Consider the following 20,325-nt stretch of genomic DNA (forward strand, 5'->3'; position numbering starts at 1 on the left):
TTTCAGAGTAACAGATTACTTAATAACATTATTCTATCCAACAGTCTGTATCAGTAAATCTACTTTAAATATTTAGCCAACATGAGTAACAAGTTACCATATGGAAAAAGAATGGCCAGTGAACGGTTTAACAAATACTAGAATTAGCGAAAATGAGGTCTCCCATATAAGCTTATACGACTTGATAACCTGACATTAGAGTAGTTAGCTGACTCACCACGGCTTGTTCAAACAGTTCTCTCAACTTCTGTTCAGATTCTCCAGATACTCCAGATACAATCTCTGTAGCAGCTACTTTTAGAATTGGAAGGTCAAGTTCCTATGCACAAAAATAGAAAAGAAAGAACAAATTTTCCAATTTTTACTTCCCTACTTTTTCCTTATCTAGTCCCTCTCTCAAAATTTTCTGAGGATCTTCATGTTCTTCTGTTGCTTCAATGAAAAATACTTTAAAGTCTACAGTTTTATCTTAACACCTTGACTGGACACCTTCTACTTGATTTTACTTCACGTCACTATCAAAATGGTATTATCTCTTCTGAATAAATGGTATTAGTATGTTTCCCCCCTGCTCAGAGCTGAGCCAAAACAAATGTATACATTATTTATCTGCTAGAAAGGAAATGGCAGGGGTTGTAACACAGTTATTTCCCACACACCCTACTGGCATTTCTCCTACCCTGAACCCAGAGAAGTAACTAGTTACTAGTAAGAGGAGGCAGATTCGTAAAGGAAAAAAGGAGTTCCCATCATGGCTTAGTGGAAGCAAATCTGACTAGCATCCAGGAGGTCGCATGTTCGATCCCTGGCCTTGCTCAGTGAGTTAAGGATCCGGCGTTGCCATGAGCTGTGGTGTAGGTGGCAGAAGCGGCTCTGATCTGGCGTTGCAGTGGGCTGCAGTGTAGGCCGGAGGCTACAGCTCCGACTAGACCCCTAGCCTGGGAACCTTCATATGCCAGGGGTGCAGCCCTAAAAAGACAAAAAGAAACTACCACAGTCCCATCAATACAAATGGTAACAACACTGCCTAAACCCTACTCTTCTTTCTGGCTGTCTTGAAATTTTACTTCCTCAACAATATTACCTTTGACCCTGACTCTCAACTTGGGTTAAGGCAGCAATACCAACAACATACCACACAGCATTCTGCACTTCTTCCATCTCCCACTCACTGTCACTCTAACTAGGAACAACATTTACTTGTATGAAAGACTGAATGCCTGTCTCTCATATTTGATGGAAAAACTGCTTAAAGATAAAAACAGTCTGTTGTACTTATCAGTGTATTACAATGTCTGGAATGAAGTAGTCACACAAAAGATTTATTCAACAAATGAATAAATGAGGCAAATCGATCAAGTTCTCCTACAGAAATAATTTTCTTTTACAGAACCCTACGCATGACTGGTGTAGTATGCTCTTCTTCAAACTGAAGTTACTTGGACATTTTACATTGTATCACCCAGTGCAGTTTCTGAGAAATCTGATGGGTCTAAAATTAAGACTGCTGGGAGTTCCTGCTGTGGCTCAGTGGAAATGAATCCGACTAGTAGCCACGAGGATGTGGGTTCGATCCCTGGCCTTGCCTAGAGGGTCAGGGATTTGGCGTTGCTGTGAGTTGTGGTGTACATCACAGACACAGCTCAAATCTGGTGTTGCTGTGGCTGTGGCAGAGGCAGCACCTATACCTCCGACTCATCTCCTAAACTTGGGAACTTCCATATGCCGTGGGTACAGCCCTAAAGAGCAAAAAAAAAAAAGGATAAAATTAAGATTGCTAACTTTTTTTTTTTTTTTTCCCCTTTTCTAGGGCCGCTCCCATGGCATATGGAGGTTCCCAGGCTAGGGGTCTAATCGGAGCTGTAGCCGCCGGCCTACACCACAGCCACAGCAATGCCGGATCCTTAACCCACTGAGCAAGGCTAGGGATAGAACCCACAACCTCATGGTTCCTAGTCAGATTCGTTAACCACTGAGCCACGATGGGAACCCCCAAGATTGCTAACTTTTCATTTGGCCAATTGAATATCTATAACCATCATTTTTTATATTATTTTTATTTCTGGCCTCAGTGTGCAATGGCTTGATGTGGGATCTCAGTTCCCACACCAGGAGCTAAACCTGGGCAGCAGCAGTGAAAGCGCCAAATCCTAACCACTAGACCACCAGGGAACTCCCTATTATCACCATTTCAGAAAGAATACTTTAAACCTAAAAAATATAAAAACATGACTCTGAATGGAATTTTTGAATAAATTTATTTCTATGAAAAAACAATAAAACCCTGAGTTTTCTTATTTTACTGCTCTTGAAAACTACTGGCTTAAGGGAAAGAGAAGTGACCAAAATGTAAACTATGTGTTAAAAAAGGGGGTGTTCACAGCTACGTTATTTTGCTTCCCACCCAATGTTGCCAAATAAATAACTGAATACATTTAGAAAAATAGAGTCTCACAAATCGAAGCACGAAAAGAGGCAGAAAAAAACGAAGAAGGGATCAGTCTGCTTGAGGATATGCCAAATCTGCTTCAAGTTGACCCCAGAGAAAAATTAAAAATAAACAAATAACATCAAATACAACAAAAGCAAACAAGTGTCAGCAAGCCTCACCCCAGCAATTGCATGTGCAAGTAACGTCTTCCCGCAGCCCGGCGGCCCGTGAAGAAGAACTCCGCGTGGGGGTATGACACCCAAGTGGTGGTACACCTCTGGGTGACGCATGTGGATGAGCATCTTGCAGACCTCCTGTTAGGGAAGAGGAACGATGTCCTTCAGCACCAAAAAGAATCAGCGTGGAACGGAATGACCCATTCTTTGCAGCGGCAAAGTTCAGTAGACAGAGTAGAGGCTTTAGGCTCACGCTTGAGTTTGAAGCCCAGCTCTGCTGCCTACCGTAGGTCTTTAGCAATAACCTGTCTGAGCTTCCCTTTCCTAAGCTGTAAGAATATCCACCTGGAAGGTGAATGAATAGTAACTGGAATGGAGTGAACGCACAAAAACGGTAACGATTACTACTCCAACTACTGAAGTAAGATTCTTCATACAGCCTGTATCGTATGTACGCTATAATGAACATGGTGAAAAAGTTGAAGATGCTATGCTTCTTTTATCCCTCACTACCCTGAATAAACGGCACAGTCAGGCTTGTCCTTCTTACCTTCTAGACCCCCTTTTGACACTCAGTTCCTATTAGATACAAAGAGGAAGGCTTTGTTTGCATAAACGATTGGCCATATACCCATCTAAGGTAGACATTCTGAATTTGAACTAACTTTTAATGTTGTATCATTGCCTCCAACATCTTCAAACTTCACATTGGAGATCTGCAACTCCAGCCCCCTGGCTTTAGCTGGTGAACAAAAAAGGAGGAGGTGACAAGATCAGTGATTCAGCGGAAACTCAGAATTATACTAAATAATCTTTAAGTAAACAAAGATCCATTAGATAGTGAAACATTTTCCAGTCATTGTCTCTGCACACAGAAGGTCCCCCAAGAAGAAGAGCTTGGAATCCTGTTGCCTCTCTTAGAGCAAACACAGCCACCGCCACCCACAACGCTCACACCTCACCTTTCTTTTGCAGGACAGCTTCTATTTCTCCATCTACTTCCTGAAGATCTTCTTTCTTCCTTTTGCTTTCTTTGTTATTTAGCCTACCTTTTCTTTTTTTATTACTCTCCAGAAGAGAAGAATCTTTCGAATCCTGGGAAGAAAAGAAATTTCAATGTGCCATGCTTGAAATTATAATGTGAAGAATCATCACTCTTGAATTACCATTTCAAATCATAGTAAAAAAATTGAGATGTTTTATATTGTTTTTATAACAAGTTGTCAGAGTCCAATGTGTAACTTATGCATATAGCACATCTCAATTCATACACTAAATTTTCTTAATTTGTATTTAGATTTCATAAAACTTACAGCTAAAAAAGTAGATTCACATATCCAAGTTGTTCTAAATATACTTAGAAATTTTCTAATAACTGAATTGACTATTAATTTAAACTTAAGTTAAAAATTCAGTTCCCGGAGTTCCCGCTGTAGCTCAGTGGTAACCAGCACCACTAGTACCCATGAGGATGTGGGTTCAATCCCTGGCCTCGCTCAGTGGGTTAAGGATCCAGCATTGCTGTGAGCTGCGATGTAGGTTCCAGGTGCAGCTCGGGTCCCGCATTGCTGTGGCTGTGGTGCAGGCAAGCAGCTGCACCTCCAATTCGACCCCTAGCCTGGGAACTTCCATATGCTGCGGGTGCGGTCCTAAAAAGCAAAAAAAAAAAAAAAAAAAAAAAGGAAATGATGGCATGAACCACAGGAATCTCAGGAAAGATCCTTCCAGTCAGAAAATACAAGCATAAATGAACCAAGTGAGAGAGTGCTTGGTGTGTTCTAGAAACTGCAGAAAGCTCAGCTGAGCGGTCAGGAAAGTGGGAGCAGGAGAAAAGATAAACAGGCAGCAGGGTGGCCCAAAGCATACAGGACTTCATTGGCAACTGCAAGATCCCCGACTCTAGGCTGAATGAAGCCATTGGAGGGTTTTTAATAAAAGAATGACAATGATCTGACACAACCTGTAAAAAAAAAAATTATCTCTGTGTGAAGAATATACCAGGGGAAGAAGAAAGGAAGCAGACTCCAAATGGAAGGTTACTTCAATAGTTCAGGCAAGAAAGATCAGAGGCTTGGACTAGGGTGAAAATGACAGTGGTAATCGGAAGTGATCAGATTCTACACGTATCTCAAGGTTCCTATGTCTTTTACAAAACACAGGAACCTGCTTGATATTACGTTCAATGAAAAGGCTGTAATGTACTCCAATTATGGGGGGCTAAAATTTCACTATAAAAATACCTCTATCTCAGATATCGGCTTCTTATGATTATTTTTTTCATCTGCTAGGTCCGAGAAAAAACTGTCTTTCTTTCCACCTGGGGTTTTGTCGATAAACCAGCCTCCTTCAGAAGCTCTGGCAGGGGTCTTCTTCAAAGGAATGGGGTCTGTTTTGGAAGTTGTCCGTGGAGTTGAAACAGTGGTTTCTCTCTGCTCCATCTCAGGAGTACTTGAAACAGAATCAGAATTTCCTTTCCGATACAAGGAGAGCAGGGAACTGTTCATATGATTTGCTGACTGGAAGAAACATGATTTTAGCATAAATTACTCAATAGGTACTCATGAAAGTTTGATTATGTCCATTAAGAAGCTCTCTGCATTTCCCTCTCAACACCTCCTCTCAAAGCAATTAGTCAGAAAATACAGGTGTTCACAATAGGATAACTCACATTTACTATTCAAAAAGATGGACACGTCTCCACTCCAACTTAATATACAAATTTGTAATTGGAAGTTAAATAAAACCAAAAGAGGTCATTTTTTTAAAAAATAGTATAAGTATGAAGATGAGGTGGTAGACATTGAGTCACTACTATTCCATCAATTCAAAACTGGATCAAATGTAACAGTATCATCATGAATTTGGTAATAAATTCAAAAGCTGAAGTATTAACCAGGAGAAAAAATAAATTATAAATAACTTGACATATTATTCCCATACTTTAATCCAAGTCTATTGGCAATGCCATCTCTTTAGCAAAAAATATATTCTTTTCTCCATTTTTACTATTAATTCCCCCCTTTCTATTCCTTTTTTTTCCCCCTCCCTTTCTATTCTTATCTGCCCTTATTTCTGGCCATTCTCTTTCCTTCTTTTCCCCTGTATAATGGGCTATACACAAATACTGGAAGCATGCCTAATTCAAAAATTTATCAATACCTTACACAAGAAATATTCAACTATTTACTGATGAAGATATTCCAAGTCTCTTATTCTATTCCTTACTGGTCTTTTCTAAGGTGAGTTCATAATGATTTTTAAAAAAATCAGAGTGGGTCCATGAAATATTTGGCTTACCTGTGGATCTGGGTAATCTTCCATATTTGAATCATCATCAGAATAGCTTTCAGTATATCTCAATAAAAAGAGGAAAAAAACATCTTAAAGGCTTTTCTCCCATATCCTAAAAAAATTACTACTCAAAACAAGAAAGCATACTGGCTTTGGAATCAGAAAAATCGGGATTCAAAATCCAACTTTACCAGTTACTAATTCTGCTTAACTTCTCTGAGCTTCAGCCTCTTTATCTATAAAAATGGAAACTATCCATCTCTCTGGGTTATCAGGGGATTAAAGGAAAGCTTGCAAAGTTCTTAGCACACAGTAGATGCTTAATAAAATTGTGGTTATCTTTTTCCTAGCAAAAGTGACATACAAATTCCCAACAGACCCAAGGGTCTCACTTAGGAACATGAGATGCCGTAGAAGAAATACTCCCTCAAGCCACAGTTAAACAGTTGGAGTAACAAATGCAACATGACCAAGCCACGTGACCAAATATAACTTTTCCGAGTCCATTCACAGAAAATGAAGGTAGAGAGTTTCTCATATAATATGGCCCAAAACAAGTATAAGTCCCTGTAATTACAAACTAAGAAAGCAGTCTCAGTTCATTATAACCGAGAGCTGACACCTGATAGCTTTGAGCAACTTCAGAACTCTGCTACTATTTAATCTTCTTTTGAAAATAATAAGAGCTTTTCCTAAGTAAAAAGGTTTCTATAAATGTTATGCCCCACCTTTATAATTGAGACATAAATTCTTTTGCTATTAAGTTCAATTATTTGGGCCATTTCTAATCAATGTAAAGAAGGTGGATCATTCAACTCTTTGGGAAAAAAATCATTTTGCCCTACAATTCATGCCTTACAAACAAAATTACCTATAAGTCAATTAATGAGTTAAACAAAATACCAAAAAGGAACAGGAAAAAAATACAGGTAATTATTCTATGCACTCTTGTGATAGAGGTCGTTCAAAATACATCGGCAAAAACTATAAAAGACAGATATATGTGACTAGGTAAAGATGAAAAACTTCTCTAATCAAAAGACACTATAAACAAAAATAGAAGGCAAATGGCAAACGGTGATAAGCATTTGCAATACATATAAAGAGAGGTGCCATTTCCCCCAGTGTTCACAGCAGCACTATTTATAATAGCCAAGACAAGGAAACGATCTGAGCGTCCATCAACAGAAGATATGGTGTATATGTACGTAACGGAGTACTACCCAGCTGTGAAAAAAAAGAATGAAATAATGCCATTTGGAGCAACATGGATGGACCTAGAGATTGTCATGCTACGTGGAGTAAGTCAGACAAAGACATATATCTATATCACAGATATATGGAATCTAAAATATGATACAAAGGCACTTATTTACAAAACAGAAACAGACTCACAGGCCTAGAAAACAATCTTATGATTACCAAAGGGGAAAGGAGGTGGGGAGGGATAAATGAGGAGTTTGTGGTTAGCAGATACAAACTGTGTACAAGAGAGATAAAGAATAAGGCCCCACCGTGTAGCACAAGCAACTACATTCAATGTCTTGTAATAAAACATAATGGAAAAGAATATGAAAATGAATATACATATAGATAAATAACTAAATAACTTTGCTCTACACCAGAAACACTGTAAGTCAACTATACTTCTGTAAAGAATCATTTACATAAATAAATAAAATGTGCTACTTCATACAAATAGTTCAGACAACTAACAAGAAGAAGTCAAATAGCTCCCAAATGAAAGATAAAACCCACAAGCCAGCAATTCACAAAAGCAACATGAAACAATCGAAAAATTTTTTAACCTTACTAGCTATCAAAAATTACCCAAAAACCCTCCATTTTGTGATCCTTACTCATTATCCTCTTCACCGTGTCTTGCTCTTTTGGCCAGATGTTCATCTTCTAATTCTGTCAGGCTCTTAAGTTCTTTTTCACTACTGATTATGCTAAATACTAAAACAAAACAAAAAATGCCATGAGCTTAAACAATTTTTCTACGACTTCATTAATAATTCAGCTCTAAACACTAAAAGGCTCACCTTTTTCGACCTGAATCCTAAAAGCATTTCTTTTTCTTCGACCATAGTCTATGCTGAAAAACACAACAACAAGTTTAGATCAGTGGTCTCCACCACTATTTTTCCATTAAGTTCAATCTTAATTGAGAACACATATTGCATGAATATATGTCACTGTATTCACACTGACCAAAAACCTATTTCCAAACAACTTCTGGGTTTATATTTGTACTATTATAACTTTTTTTCTTGATTAGAAATGGGGTTACAGCAGCAACAACTGCTGAGAAAGAGAGAGAAGGGATGAGATGAAGGGAGGCTCATGGACTTCCTGGATCCATAGGACAGGCCAAAAGAGCAATGCAGCTGCGAACACGTGTTACCCTTCAAGAAAAGGGAAGAAGGACTCCAAAGGATGCTCCAGGTTGGCAGGGCTGTCGCTGATACCACGTGCCCAGGGAGAGGCGCTGTCTCCCAGTCTTCCCAGTGAGCCCACAGGACAGAGCAAGGAATTCAACACTAGGGGAATCTGCCCTGCCAGGTTCCGGACTTCCTTGAGACCATGACCCCTTTCTTCTTTCCAATATCCCCCTTTTGGAATGAGAACGTCTATCCTATGCCTGTCCCAGGACTGCCTTTTGGAAACAGGTAACTGTGGTCTGGTTTCGCAAATTCCCACCTAGAGAGGAATTGTGCCCCCAGAGGAATCGTATCTTCAGTCATACCCATACCTGAGTGGTATGATATTCAGATGCAATTTTGGATCTAGTCTTGATGCTGAAAAAGGTTAAGATTTCTGGGGTTGCTGGGATGGAGTGAGCATATTTGTAGACAATAAAGGCATGTATTTTGTGGAGGGAGGGGCAAGAGGCCAGAGTGTTATGAGCTGAACTGTGTCCCTCCAAATTCATAGGTTTAATTAAGTCCTGACCGTCGGTACCTCAGAATGGGACTGTTTTTGAGATAGGACTTTAAAGAGGTCACTAAGGTAGAATGAAGCCATACGAGAGGCTAACCCAGTATGAGTGGTGTCTTTAAAAGAATAAGAGATTAGGATGCAGACACACACAGGAGAGAGACCAGGTAAAGACACAGGGAGAAGCCAGTCGTCTGCAAGCCAGGGAGGGACCTCAAAAGAAACCAAGCCTGGAGTTTCCAGGTGGCACAGCAGGTTAAGGACCTAGCATTGTCACTGCTGTGGCTCAGATCGCTACTGTGATGCAGGTTCAATCACTGGCCCCAGAACTTCTGCATATGGTGGGTGTAGCCAAAAAATTAAAAAAAAAAAAAGAGAGAGAGAGAAAGAAACCAATTCTGACAATGCCATGATCATGGACTTGTAGCCTCCACATCTTTAAGAAATAAAACTTCTATTGATTAGGCCACCTAGTCTGTGATAATTTTTTTATGGCAGAGCAGCCTTAGCAAACTAATATACAGACTAAGGAGAAGAAAATAGAGTCACTGAAATAAACAAAGCAGGGATAATTAATGAGGTAAGATATCAGAAGAGGTGGGATTAGAGGCACAACAGATGGATTTCATCGTCGGTGGAAAGAGTAAACAAGTGACACATTTCTAGAGAGTCAGGAAGCTGAGAAAGATCATACTTGATGGTTTTCATTTTTTTTGTTTTGTTTTGTCTTTTTAGGGCCAAACCCTCAGCAAATGGAAGTTCCCAGGCTAGGGGTTGATTTGGAGCTGCAGCTGCCGGCCTACACCACAGCCGCAGCAAGGCCAGATCCAAGTCGGGTCTGCGACCTACACCACAGCTCATGGCAGCGCTGGATCACTTAAGCCACTGAGCGACGCCAGGGATTGAACTCACGTCCTCATGGATACTAGCTGGATTCGTCACTGCTAAGCCACAAAGGGAACTCCGGTTTTAATTTTTTAATGAGGCAAGAGGAAAAGTAATACTCTTGACTAGACAGTAAGGTACTGAAACATAAGTAGTCACTCCCCTTAGTAAAAATGAGAGTTCCTTGCATACAACAGGTGCTCGATAAGTGTTTGTATAAATAAACTGAATTCTAAATTATGGACTGGTGAGTTAATGTCAGCAGCTATTAATATCAATTGGAAATTTACTCACAATGGAAACTTAAAAAACGGTAGGAAAGAAAAGCGAGGATCTGGAGACTATATTTCTTTACCTGTACATTCTTTGTAAGTCAGATGCTAAGACTCCAGTGTCCACATATTTGCCACATCTGTTACTGGTGAGGTACTAAAACAGAAAACATGATAAATGTAAGACAGTAATTCAAACTCTGTGATTTTAATGAACAAATGAGAGACTGAGCTATTCAAACATATTATACTTTAATGAAACCGCTTCATTAATATAGTATACCAGGAACATTTCAAATGAAAATCACCAAATAACTGTCAAGTCTGAATCAAAGGATTTAATTAACCTTATTACCGTGACAACACAGTAACAACTAGAATGGCTATAAGTAGTAGATGAGGACCTACCATATCCTAAGTTCCCAAACATAAACAAAGCTCTAAACTCATAAGGGATATTTTATTTTATTTTGTCTTTTGTCTTTTTAGGGCCACACTCAGGCATACGGATATTCCCAGGCTAGGGGTCTAGTCAGAACTACAGCTGCTGGCCTACACGACAGCCACAGCAATGCCCCGATCCAAGCCACATCTGCAACCTATACCCAGCTCGCAGCAACGCCAGATCCTTAACCCACTGAGTGAGGCCAGGGATCAAACCCACAACCTCATGGTTCCTAGTCAGATTCATTTCTGCTGCGCCAAGACAGGAACTCCCATGAGGGATATTTTAAATTTGAGGGAACACAGAAATATCTGTCATCTGTCCAACACTGCAGGAACTACAGGTGAACCTTGAGCAACACAGGTCTGAGCTGCACCAGTTCATTTATTTCTTTCAATAAAACCTTATGACATGATCCAGGGTTGGCTGAATATGCTGTTGCAGAACCACAAATATGAAGAGCTATAAAGTTAATTATACACAGATTTTCAACTGAGCAGGGGTCAGTGCCCCTAACCCTCATGTTATTCAAGGGTCAACTGTACTAGCCTGAGACCATTCATGGTTTCAATATTAAATCATTTTTTAATGGCCACACCCACAACTTATGAAAGTTCCTGGGATTGAATCCAGCTTCAACTGCAGCAATGCCAGATCCTTTAATCCATCGCACCAGGTTGGGAATCAAACCCATACCTCCACAGTGACCTGACTCGCTGCAGTCAGATTCTTAACCCACTTTGCCACAGAGAGAACTCCTTAAATCAACTTTTTCATGTTGTCATAGCTTTGAAAATCTGTCTTCAGCCTTTGCTGTAATAAACTTCAATGTGGAACAGGAAATGAGATTGGCAGTGCCAATGTGAAGGTATGAGAAGTGTGGCACACAAAGTAATTGCAGTTATTTAAGAATGAAATACAAGGGGTTCCTGTCGTGGATCAGTGGTTGATGAACCCGACTAGTATCGATGAAGATGCAGGTTCGATCCCTGGCCCTGCTCAGTGGGTTAAGGATCCCGTGTTGCTGTGAGCTGTGGTGTAGGTCGCAGACATGGCTCAGATCCCACGTTGTTATGGCTGTGGCGCAGGCCGGTGCCTACAACTCCGATTGGACCCTCACCTGGGAAACTCCATATGCTTTGCTGCAGCCCTAAAAAGACAAAAAGACAGGGAAAAAAAAATGAAATACAAACATACTAAGTTTTCTCTAATTTTTACATATTATCTTTTCTAAAAACTACTAAGTTATTTGGACTAAATAGTTATTAAGTTGCCTGAACCTACTACTTAATAAACAGGCCTATTAGGTATTACTTTTGGCCTCGGAGCACCATGGAAAAAATTACTGCGAAACTAAAGGCCTGCTGGACTTGTTCCAGGGGTCTTCTACACATTATTTTTGTTAGTACTCACAATGTTATGAGGTAGATGTTATATGAGACTTTACAAGGTTAATTACTGGAGTTCCTGTTGCAGCTCAGTGGAAACAAACCCAACTAATACCCATGAGGACACGGGTTCAATCTCTGGCCTCGCTCATTTGGTTAGGGATCTGGCATGGCCATGAGCTGTGGTGTAGGTCGCAGACTCAGCTCGGATCTGGCATTGCTGTGGCTGTGGCTATGGCATAGGCCAGAGGCTACAGCTCCAATATGTCCCTATCTTGGGAACCTCCATACGCCGGGAGTGCGGCCCTAAAAAGACAAAAGACAAAAAAACGAAGTTCAGTTTGGATGTGTTAAGTTGAAAATAACCTATCAGACACTCAAGAGATGTTCAGTAGGCAACTGGATATTTCAATATGGAACTCAAGATAAAATCTGCATTGAATCATAATATAAATTTATAAGTCATGAATGTATAGATAGTATTTGTTTATTATTTATTGTCTTTTTAGTGCTGCACCCGTGGCATATGAGGTTCCCAGGCTAGGGGTCAAATTGGAGCTACACCTGCCAGCCTATGCCGCAGCTGCAGCAACGCCAGATCCAAGCTGCCACATCTGCAATCTACACCACAGCTCACAGAAACACCAGATCCTTTACCCACTGAGCAAGGCCAGGGATCAAACCTGTGTCCTCATGGATACTAGTCAGATTCATTTCTAACGAGCCACAACAGGAACTCCTACAGACAGTATTTTTAAAAAGTACTGGACTGAAATCATCTAGAAGTGTGGATTGATAAGAGAGGAGTTGAGAATAAAGAAAGAGAAGTTGGGAGTTCCTGACATGGATCAGAGGTGACAAACCCGACCAGTATCCATGAGGACTAGGGTTCCGTCCCTGGCCTTGCTCAGAGGGTTAACCATCCAGCATGGCCAGTGAGCTGTGGTGCAGGTCAGCAGCTGCAGTGCCAATTTGATCCCCAGCCTGGGAGGTTCCATATATCATGGGTGCAGCCCTAAAAAGGAAAAAGAAAAGGAAAGGAAAGAAAGAAAGAGAACGTAAGAGCACAGACGCTCAGGGCACTTCCAACACTTAAAAATGGTAGGAAGTGCTGGATCCAAAAAGGAAACTATTCTGCAGCCCATAAGATAAAAAAACAACAGGAGTTATAGTTACTCTAGGCACTTAGACTGCTGCTGACTGTTCCATTCCAAGACATTCACCACACATTGCCTTCTACGGATAATTATGACAATGAAAAAAGCTGTAGGTAAAGTACCTATTATAAAGTCAGATGTACAGTACCTATTTTTACTGTGTTCCGACTTGATTTCAAGTTTCTTGAGAATGGAAATTAACGTACTCTTTTTGGCCCCCAAAATGCCCCATCTACATGGGCCTTTGCAAAACCTTCTGTCCTAAGAAAGACAAGACAGATTTAAACTCAAAGGCCATCTCCACTCTCTCTGCAGATCTGCACTGAGGTCAACCAGATCTGGGCAGGCCCCCATCAGGCTGTAGCTTCCCACGGGCCCCGGCTTCTTCTTGAAGCCCGCCCGACAGCCGGGAGGAAAGGCTTTGAACCACCCACGGAGGAATGGAACTGTAAAAAGCCCCAGATCGGAACCAAGACTGGAGCAGGCAGCTAGTCGGGTTCGACCTGGGAGCCGCCCGGGAAAGGGTCTGCCTTGACCTTAGGCAACGAACTCTGACCACTGCGAGGCCCCGCCGTGCAGGGTACACACCTGGATGACACGCTGTTTCAGCTTATTATCCACAAACCTAGCGGGTCTGGGCTTCATCACGTCTGCCTCCGCCGCTGCCGCCTGGGCTTCACGTGAACCGGGGGCCTCCCCGAGGCTGCCCGCAGCGATCGCCCGGCCAGCCGCCCGCGAAATGCGCCCCAGCCAGCCGAACCCGGGCCGTTCCCGTCAGGACTAAGGTGCCGCGAGTAAAGGAAAAAACTACGGAGAACACGGAGGAGACTTGAAAGCATTAGGGAGTTTCTAGGAGTCTTATTTTACAGGCTTGTTCAAGAGGCGCTGGATGACAAGGACCCCTTTGAATACGCTCAACTTTATTGTTCCCAACTATGCGGACACTCGCGTGGGGCAGCGGCGGGGAGGTTCCCCCAGGGGCTCAGCCGCTCGTCTCTTGGCAGTAGGTTTCATTCCAGCCATTCCAACCGCACCCTATTCGAGTGCAAAGTTAATCTTGAGCTACAATCTTAAGAAAAACCAAAACTAGACACTTGGGAGGATTAGATCAAGATTAGAAACACACTGCCTCCCTGCTGCTTGCTTTCCCGCCTAATGACCCACTTGACTGAGGCCCCACAAAGGGGCTAGGTGTCGAAAAAAAAAGGAAAGACCTGTTTACCCAGGTAACCAACTCGTCTGTTACATTTGGAAATCATTTGCTCTTAGGCTATTTTGTACAGATAATTCATTGAGCGCATCCAGCAGAAGACTCCATCTTGGCCTAGAAATTGCCTGGAAATTTATTAAGTGAATGTATTTGCCCCAAGAAATTTACCTTGCAGCTAAGGAAATGCAGATAAAGGGACACTTGTTTTAAAGTTTACCAGCTTTAATTTCTAGTTTTTTGCTTGTTTGATCGTGTTTTTAGTATTCTTGAGATCTTACTTGGTTTACAGTATCAAGTGCAGTCTAAGCATGTATTAAGGTGTGGAGAGGGAAGGAGAGGAAATGGAATTAAGAGAGGGTGAGGAGTTCCCCCGGTGGCTCCGCAGAAAACGAATCTGACTGGCATCCATGAGAATGCAGGTTCCATCCCTGGCCTCGCCCAGTGAGTTAAGGAGCTGGCCTTGCCAAGATCCGTGATGTATGTCACAGAAGCGGCTCAGGCCCGGTATTGCTGTGGCGTAGGCGGCAGCTACAGCTCCGAATAGACTCCTAGCCAGGGAACCTCCATATGCCGCGGGTGCGGCCCTAAAAAGACAAAAGACGAAAAAGAAAAAAAAAAAAGGAGAACGTGAGATGTTGACAGTGCGGATAAAGAATGTTGCCTGTGGAGTTCCTGTTGTGGCGCATCCGAAACACATCCAACTGGTATCCATGAGGACACAGGTTCAGTCCCTGGCCTAGTTCAGTGGGTTAAGGATCCTGCATTGCACTGATCTGTGGTATATGTCACAGATTCAGCTCGGACCCGAGTTGCTGTGGCTGTGGTGTAGGCCAGCAGTGCAGCTCCTACTAGACCCCTAGCCTGGAAACTTCCATATGCAGCAGGTGTGGCCCTAAAAAGCAAAAAAAAAAGTTGCCTGCCATTTCAGTAATAAGTAAATGAGGATGTTGTGGCCATAAAGCCGTCATCTACTTGCAGCTTGCCCCCGAGAAGAATGCAGGATGGAGAAAAATAGGATAGTTAAGATGCAAATCAAAAAAATAATTGCAATTAGCTCAGGCTTTTGGATCTTCCCATATGTAGAAAGCACTAAAGTCATTAAGTTGAGATGTCTGGTTTTGTGCTTAGCAGTAATCTTTTGCTATTTGACTATATGGTTTTGTTTTGTTTGTCCAGCAAAAACTCTCATACAGCCTGGCTCCTCCCTTATCTCTTTGGAATAGTTTCTCGGAGCTATCTAAGATGCTGCTTCCCGGCTTGTAGTCCTCAGTAAGTCTGCCAAATAAAAAACATAATTCTCAACTTTTAGGTTATGCATTTTTTTCAGTCGACAACAGATAGCTCAATCTTCTAGTCAGGAGAGTACTGACTTATTTTCTGTTCAGAATTCAAAGCATATCACTGCTCTTTTTCCCAGATGGTTCTTATCTGTACACTGGATAAAGTATAGATTCTCATTCTGCTATTCAAAACATTTGTTTATTTGGCTCCAACTTCATTCCCTATTTCTTCACTATATCAGTACTCTGCTTTAGCTAGGTAGCATTGCCTCCATTTATTCAGTCAATGAATATTTATTCAAGCCCTCTATGTCACAGGCACTGGGTACCACTATGAAGAAACAGAAAAAAGGGTTCCCTGGTGGCCTACTGACTAAGGGTCTGGCATTGTCACTGCTGTGGCTCACTTCACTGCTGTGGTGTGGGTTTGATACCTGACCTTTGAATTTCCACATGATTCAGGCAAGCCCCCCAAAAAAAGAAGAAAGAAGAAACAGAAAAAATTCCTGTTTCTATGGAGCTTACAATTCTACTGGAAAGTAGTGATAATAGACAGATAAATATTTTTTTTTCTTTTTACAGCTGGTAAAGTCCCAGGGTAGGGTTTTAATCAGAGATGCAGCTGAGGCCTATACCACAGCCACAGCAACACCAGATCCAAGCTGCATCTGTGACCTACACCATAGTGTCATCCTTAAACCACTGAGTCACAATGAGAACTCCGATAAATAAAACTATACTCAGCCCTTTGCTGTCACTGACATAGCCTCTTTTTACAAGGTTTTTCTTGGCCAGCTTGTGAGTTCCAGAATCCTACCTACAGCCTTTCCTAATATTCTGTCTTGTTAAAATCTCCACCCATTGAACCCTCCTTTCATCCTTTCAGCAAGCATTTATTGAGTACCTACCAGTATCAGTGGGGGGGGGCAAAATAATTATAATTGTAAATTTTATAACCTTTGAAATTAGCTTAAGTATTTATGTAATCCATTATAATAAACTTCAGCAAAGATTCCTTACAATATGGTTTATTAGTCTATAATTTGTTTGAGAGTACTATTATACATTTAAAGTTGGATTCATGAGTGTGTGCTCTGTACAATTGCAAAGTGCTTTGTGCTCAGAAGGGCTCCATACTTTAATGCTCTGCAGTGACTGTCTTGAAGGTTTTATTTTTTTATTTTATTTATTTATTTATTTTTGTCTTTTTGTGTTTTTCTAGGGCTGCACCCGCGGCATATGGAGGTTCCCAGGCTAGGGGTCTAATCGGAGCTACAGCTGCCAGCCTATGCCAGAGCCACAGCAACAGGGGACCCCAGCCTCATCTGCGACCTACACCACAGCTCACGGCAACTGGGATCCTTAACCCACTGATCGGGGCCAGGGATCGAACCCCTCTCCTCATGGATCCTAGTCGGGTTCATTAACGCTGAGCCACGACGGGAACTCGAAGTTTTTAATTCTTTTTGAAAAATGGCCCCTGGGAGTTCCCATCGTGGCGCAGTGGTTAACGAATCCGACTAGGAACCATGAGGTTGCGGGTTCGGTCCCTGCCCTTGCTCAGTGGGTTAATGATCCGGCGTTGCCGTGAGCTGTGGTGTAGGTTGCAGACACGGCTCGGATCCCGCATTGCTGTGGCTCTGGCGTAGGCCGGTGGCTACAGCTCTGATTAGACCCCTAGCCTGGGAACCTCCATATGCCGGGAGCGGCCCAAGAAATAGCAGCAACAACAACAACAAAAAGACAAAAGACAAAAAAAAAAAAAAAAAAAAAAATGGCCCCTTATTTTAATTTTTCACTGGGTCCTGCGTATTGGGTAACTCCTTTGGACCTTAAGTACTATAGAATGGAGGTTCCCAGGCTAGGGGTCAAATCAGAGCTGTAGCCACTGGCCTATGCCACAGCCACAGCAATGCCAGATCCAAGCCGCTTCTGTGACCCACACCACAACTCATGGCAATGCCAGATCCTTAACTCACTGAGCAAGGCCAGGGATCGAACCTGGGTCCTCATGGATACTAGTCAGACTCATTTCCGATGAGCCACAGTGGGAACTCCTAGAATGTAAGTTTGTTAAGAGTAAGGAGTGTGTTTTTCACCTCTTTACTTCATCGGGTGCAGTAGGCAGTAATTAAGTCAATACTAGGTGTCAATAACAGTATGCTAGAACATTTTCCGTTGGAATTATTTCCAGTAATTATTGCCCTGAAGATAATTTGACATTAATTCCAGTGCTCAAATTTTAGAGTACCGTACATCTAAACTAGTAAGGTTACTGAATAGTAATCAGTGCATATGCCTCTCAAGAACTTCCTGCAGTAATTGAAACGTTCTCCATTCTTTAATGGTGCAACACCACCTAGTGGTGGTGGCATATTTCACCACTTTTCTTCGCACCTTGCCCTCCCCAATTTTTATCTCACTGGTGAACAGCCTCTTGTCTAATTATGCTTCTTAATTAGCATCATCTATGATGCTGATTTATTCAAAACAGTCCCAATTTTTGCCTTTTTTTTTAGGGCCACTCCTGCAGCATATGGAAGTTCATGAGTTAGGGGTCAAATTGGAGCTGCAGCTGCCAGCCTATGTCACAGCCACAGCAATGCCAGATCAGAACCACATCTGCAAACTTTGACACAACTTTGGCAACGCCAGACCCTTTAACCCACTGAGCTAGGCCAGGGATCGAACCCACATCCTCATGGATACTAGTTGGGTTCTTAACCTGCTGAGCTGCAACAGGAAACTCTAATTTTTGCCTCTTGATCTATTATTATTATTATTATTACTACTACTACTGCTACTACTACTACTACTTTGGCCACAACTGCAGCATGTGGAAATTCCCTGGCCAGCGATGGAACCCACACCAAAGCAGTGACCTGAGCACAGCAGTGACAATGCTGGATCCTTAACCCACTACACCACTAGGGAACTCCCCCCAGTATAATCATTAATAGTATTCCTTTCGGAGTTCCATCGTGGCCCAGCAGAAATGAATCTGACTAGCAACAATGAGGACACAGTTTCAATCCCTGGCCTTGCTCAGTGGGTTAAGGATCCAGTGTTGCCATGAGCTGTGGTGTAGATGAAAGATGCGGCTCGGATACAGCGTTGCTGTGGCTGTGGTATAGGCCGGGGCAGCTACAGCTCTGCTTTGACCCCTAGCCTGAGTACCTCCATATGCCTTGTGTGCGGCCTTAGAAAAAAAAAATAGTATTCCTTTTGTGAATATAAATGAAAGTCATCTAACAGGCAAAGACTATTCAGTGCTTGCAATAATGGCAAGGGAGTTGGCCACCATCACTTGCATTTGGGCAGAAACTCAAAGGCAGGCAAAGGATTGGAAAAGCTTTATGGCCAAAAGCAGAAGGCTTCAGATATGCCCTGATTGAAGACTCCTGGCGTCGGGAATCTGTAGGAGGGCTAACTAGAAACAGGGCATCCTATGTGACTAGTTAAGGGACCATATTTGCTTTCTCTGGTTGGCCCTAAGTTTGAAGCAGGGACAAAAATTAAAGAGGCTAATTATTAATAGAGTCCTGGGTATTTGGGGCCAAATGTTCCACGGTTATTGTTTGGCTTCCTCCATTGTTTGTAGAGATAGTGGTCTGGCTTCCTACGAAGTCTGACTTGTAGATAGCAGGCTGGCTTCCTGGGTTCGTTGCTGCAGATAATGGGTCGGTTTCCTGGCTGGTTGCTACAGATTATAAGTCAGAGTTCTGTTTTTATATAGGACCCAGCCATTGTTCATTGTATATTCAGTTTCTCACCTTTATGTCTCATAATGGTTCCAGTTTGGTTAATGACTTATACGGTCATCTCTGTATTATAGGAACATGGAGAAAAAGGTAAAGGTGTGCATGGCAGACGTTCCTTACCAAAAAGGGAGGTTGCCTGCTTGCTGGGAGCTGGAGACTGTGTCTGTATCCATGTTTTCTGAGGTTAGGGGAAAAATACATTGGATTTATTTTATTTTGTAAGGGCTATTAATTCAGTTTTCTAATCGAGTTCTCCTTTGAGATGATTCATGTTCCTAACCTTAAAGAGAATAAAAAATAATCTTTTGAGCTGGCATCTCTTGCATTCAATCTACAATTTTTTTTTTTTTTGCCTTTTCTAGGGTCACTCCCACAGCATATGGAGGTTCCCAGGCTAGGGGTCTAAACAGAGCTGTAGCCACTGGCCTATACCACAGCCACAGCAACACGGGATCCAAGCCTCATCTGCAGCCTACACCACAGCTCACGGCAACGCCGGATCCTTAATCCACTGAGCAAGGCCAGGGACCGAACCCGAAACCTCATAGTTCCTAGTCAGATTCATTAACCACTGCGCCACAACGGGAACTCCTACAAATTTTTATTGTCTACTATATGGCAGTTATTATGCTAAAGTCAGGAGATATGGTGATGATCAAACAGATAGGATCTTGGAACTTATGTTCTAGTGAGAGGGTCCGGCGGTGCATTGGCAAAACAATAAATATATAATTATGATAATGACAAATAATGACATTTTCATAGCCCTTGGAATAGAACCATTTATGTAGAAGGTTTTCAATAAATAATCGCTAAGTGAATAAATGAAAATCGTGACATAAATAATCAAAGTACCGTGATAGAGAATAGCACAGGTAGCCTACCTCAGTCCTCAGTCTGAGTAGTTAGCAGAACACTTTCTGATAATGTGACATGTAAGAACCTTTTTGTGTGTGTGTGTGTGCTTTTTAGGCCTGCACCTGCAGCATATGGAGGTTCCCAGGCTAGGGGTCTAATTGGAGCTCCAGCTGCTGGCCTACACCACAGCTACAGCAACCCTGGATCCGAGCTGTGTCTTCAACCTACACC

The 20,325-nt window shown here is 42.1% G+C and overlaps 1 protein-coding gene and 1 long non-coding RNA gene across 8 annotated transcripts in view; one reads left to right on the forward strand and one right to left on the reverse strand.

The window, feature by feature from the left end:
- The window catches only part of NVL (nuclear VCP-like), a 105,751-nt gene extending 92,068 nt beyond the window's left edge, over nucleotides 1-13,683 (reverse strand). For 4 of the 7 annotated variants that reach the window (XR_002336213.1, XR_002336212.1, XR_002336214.1 and 1 more), the window contains exons 1-11: nucleotides 13,574-13,651; nucleotides 11,561-11,590; nucleotides 10,079-10,152; nucleotides 7,944-7,996; nucleotides 7,758-7,857; nucleotides 5,905-5,962; nucleotides 4,848-5,123; nucleotides 3,570-3,702; nucleotides 3,273-3,349; nucleotides 2,611-2,745; nucleotides 218-319 (exon numbers count right to left, since the gene is read on the reverse strand). Coding sequence is in view for 4 of the 7 variants with exons in the window: in XM_021064378.1 (XP_020920037.1) it covers nucleotides 218-319; nucleotides 2,611-2,745; nucleotides 3,273-3,349; nucleotides 3,570-3,702; nucleotides 4,848-5,123; nucleotides 5,905-5,962; nucleotides 7,758-7,857; nucleotides 7,944-7,996; nucleotides 10,079-10,152; nucleotides 11,561-11,590; nucleotides 13,574-13,630 (1,095 nt within the window). In the remaining 3 variants the exon portion in view is untranslated. Of the gene's footprint in view, nucleotides 1-217; nucleotides 320-2,610; nucleotides 2,746-3,272; nucleotides 3,350-3,569; nucleotides 3,703-4,847; nucleotides 5,124-5,904; nucleotides 5,963-7,757; nucleotides 7,858-7,943; nucleotides 7,997-10,078; nucleotides 10,153-11,560; nucleotides 11,591-13,133; nucleotides 13,247-13,573 lie in introns of all 7 variants that reach the window. The other 3 variants (XM_021064380.1, XM_021064379.1, XM_021064381.1) reach the window with 2 other exon arrangements.
- Nucleotides 14,078-16,675, forward strand: LOC110255641. The gene is made up of 3 exons (XR_002336220.1): nucleotides 14,078-14,211; nucleotides 15,372-15,464; nucleotides 15,794-16,675. It is a non-coding gene; the product is annotated as an uncharacterized LOC110255641 (long non-coding RNA).

This window comes from Sus scrofa, chromosome 10 (genome assembly GCF_000003025.6).
Source record: "Sus scrofa isolate TJ Tabasco breed Duroc chromosome 10, Sscrofa11.1, whole genome shotgun sequence".
Classification (NCBI taxonomy): Eukaryota; Metazoa; Chordata; class Mammalia; order Artiodactyla; family Suidae; genus Sus; species Sus scrofa.